This window comes from Elephantulus edwardii, unplaced genomic scaffold (genome assembly GCF_000299155.1).
Source record: "Elephantulus edwardii isolate Elephantulus edwardi_28Jun2011 unplaced genomic scaffold, EleEdw1.0 scaffold00032, whole genome shotgun sequence".
Taxonomy (NCBI): Eukaryota; Metazoa; Chordata; class Mammalia; order Macroscelidea; family Macroscelididae; genus Elephantulus; species Elephantulus edwardii.
Window position 1 is genome coordinate 8,854,395 of NW_006399782.1, and position 1,488 is coordinate 8,855,882.

The 1,488-nt window shown below is 40.3% G+C and overlaps 1 protein-coding gene across 1 annotated transcript in view; it reads right to left on the reverse strand.

Moving 5' to 3' along the window:
• FAM162A (family with sequence similarity 162, member A) overlaps nucleotides 1-1,488 on the reverse strand; it is a 21,568-nt gene that overhangs the window by 13,205 nt on the left and 6,875 nt on the right. Inside the window, exon 2 of the mRNA XM_006884309.1 lies at nucleotides 99-221. Within this exon, the coding sequence (XP_006884371.1) occupies nucleotides 99-221 (123 nt within the window). The remainder of the gene's footprint in view (nucleotides 1-98; nucleotides 222-1,488) is intronic.

The window sequence follows — 1,488 nt, forward strand, 5'->3', positions numbered from 1 at the left end:
TTCACCCTCACCTTTGTTCATGGTGTTTTTCAGCTTTGACTGACTACAGCTTCTACTTACTGCCTCATCCATAACTGGAAAAATCAACTGAAACTTACGAGATGGAGCTTTCGGACTTTCCTGTGGTTTGGTGCAAAATCCATTTATTCTCTTTAAACCAGTGTTTCTGCTGAGCCTCAGAGAAGAGAAAACATCTCTTTCATACAGTTGGAAAAAATGTCCTGGAAAAGACAGAAAAATGTTTCAAAGAAACAAAATATGATATGGTCTCAAAATGAGAAATGTTTTGTTGAATGCCCTTGAATCAAGGTCGACTCATAGCCACTCTAAGAAAAAACCTAACGCCGTTCCATAGCTGTCATTGTTTCTGTCAGGCCAGGAAAAGGTAAAAGCGAGAACACAGAATTCAAGGAATATCAACATGTCAACAAAGGGAGTGAACAGCCTCAACTACCATGGAATGCCCCCCCTTCAATCTGTAGAAGACCACCCACCTGGCTAAACCACAATGAAATGTCCCACCATTCCCTCCCTAAAGACCCTCACTAGGAAACCTGCCCTAATCCACTTGAGAGTACGGTATTTCCCTGGTCTGTCCTTCTGTCTGTTTCTCTCTGCAGACCAGGAGACCCCTTAATAACGCTTCTTTAGCTTCCTTTCTTTCCCTTCCTTGAGTCCTTGGTCTTACATCCAGTACAAACACCTAACAGTTTCTCCAAGTTCATAGAGTTTCCAGAGGCATGTGGTTTAGGAAGTGGATGCCACTCCTGCTTCTGAACCTGTTTTACAACTGAGAGATCCACCAAAAACCCTGCCCACAATGGAAAACCATTCTGGTATTTGATATCCCCATGGCATAATGTTCAGCATCATAGCAAACCCATGTTACCTCATACAGCACACTGACAAAGAGTGATATGAAAAGTGGAAGAATGTTCACCCAAAATATAACACTAGTCTCAGTAGTGGTTAAGTGTTGTCGAGTTGCATATGACTCAGAGTAAGCTTTGCATAGAAGACCTGAACTCTGTTCTATGATTAACATAATTTCTGTACATTTATGAGAGTTTGTAGCGTTTCCAGTGGCACCTATGATGGGGTGGTATTAATAAGTTCAGAATTCTCTATAACCACAGTTATATATAGTTATAAAAGGAACATCAGTTTTCCTCAGCCTGCAATACAAGTTAATTAGCCTCAGAATTCTGTTTCCTTTCTTTGGTCATGTAGAGTAGTTTTAATCTGTCTGTTTACCAGGAGAGGATATGCATCTCTCCTAGATCTCTTTGAGGTTGTTTCCCCAGTAAACTGTATCTTAATCTGCCTGTTTACCAAGAAGGAGACTTTTTCCTGAATCACTAGTACTTAAATAGGCATTGTTTTTTTCAGATGTAGAAATTATTATTTTTTTTTCTTTTATTTTGTGTGTGTGTGTGTGTGCGTGTACTGTCAAATCAGATCTGACTGGTACAGGAGGAGATTGCCCCT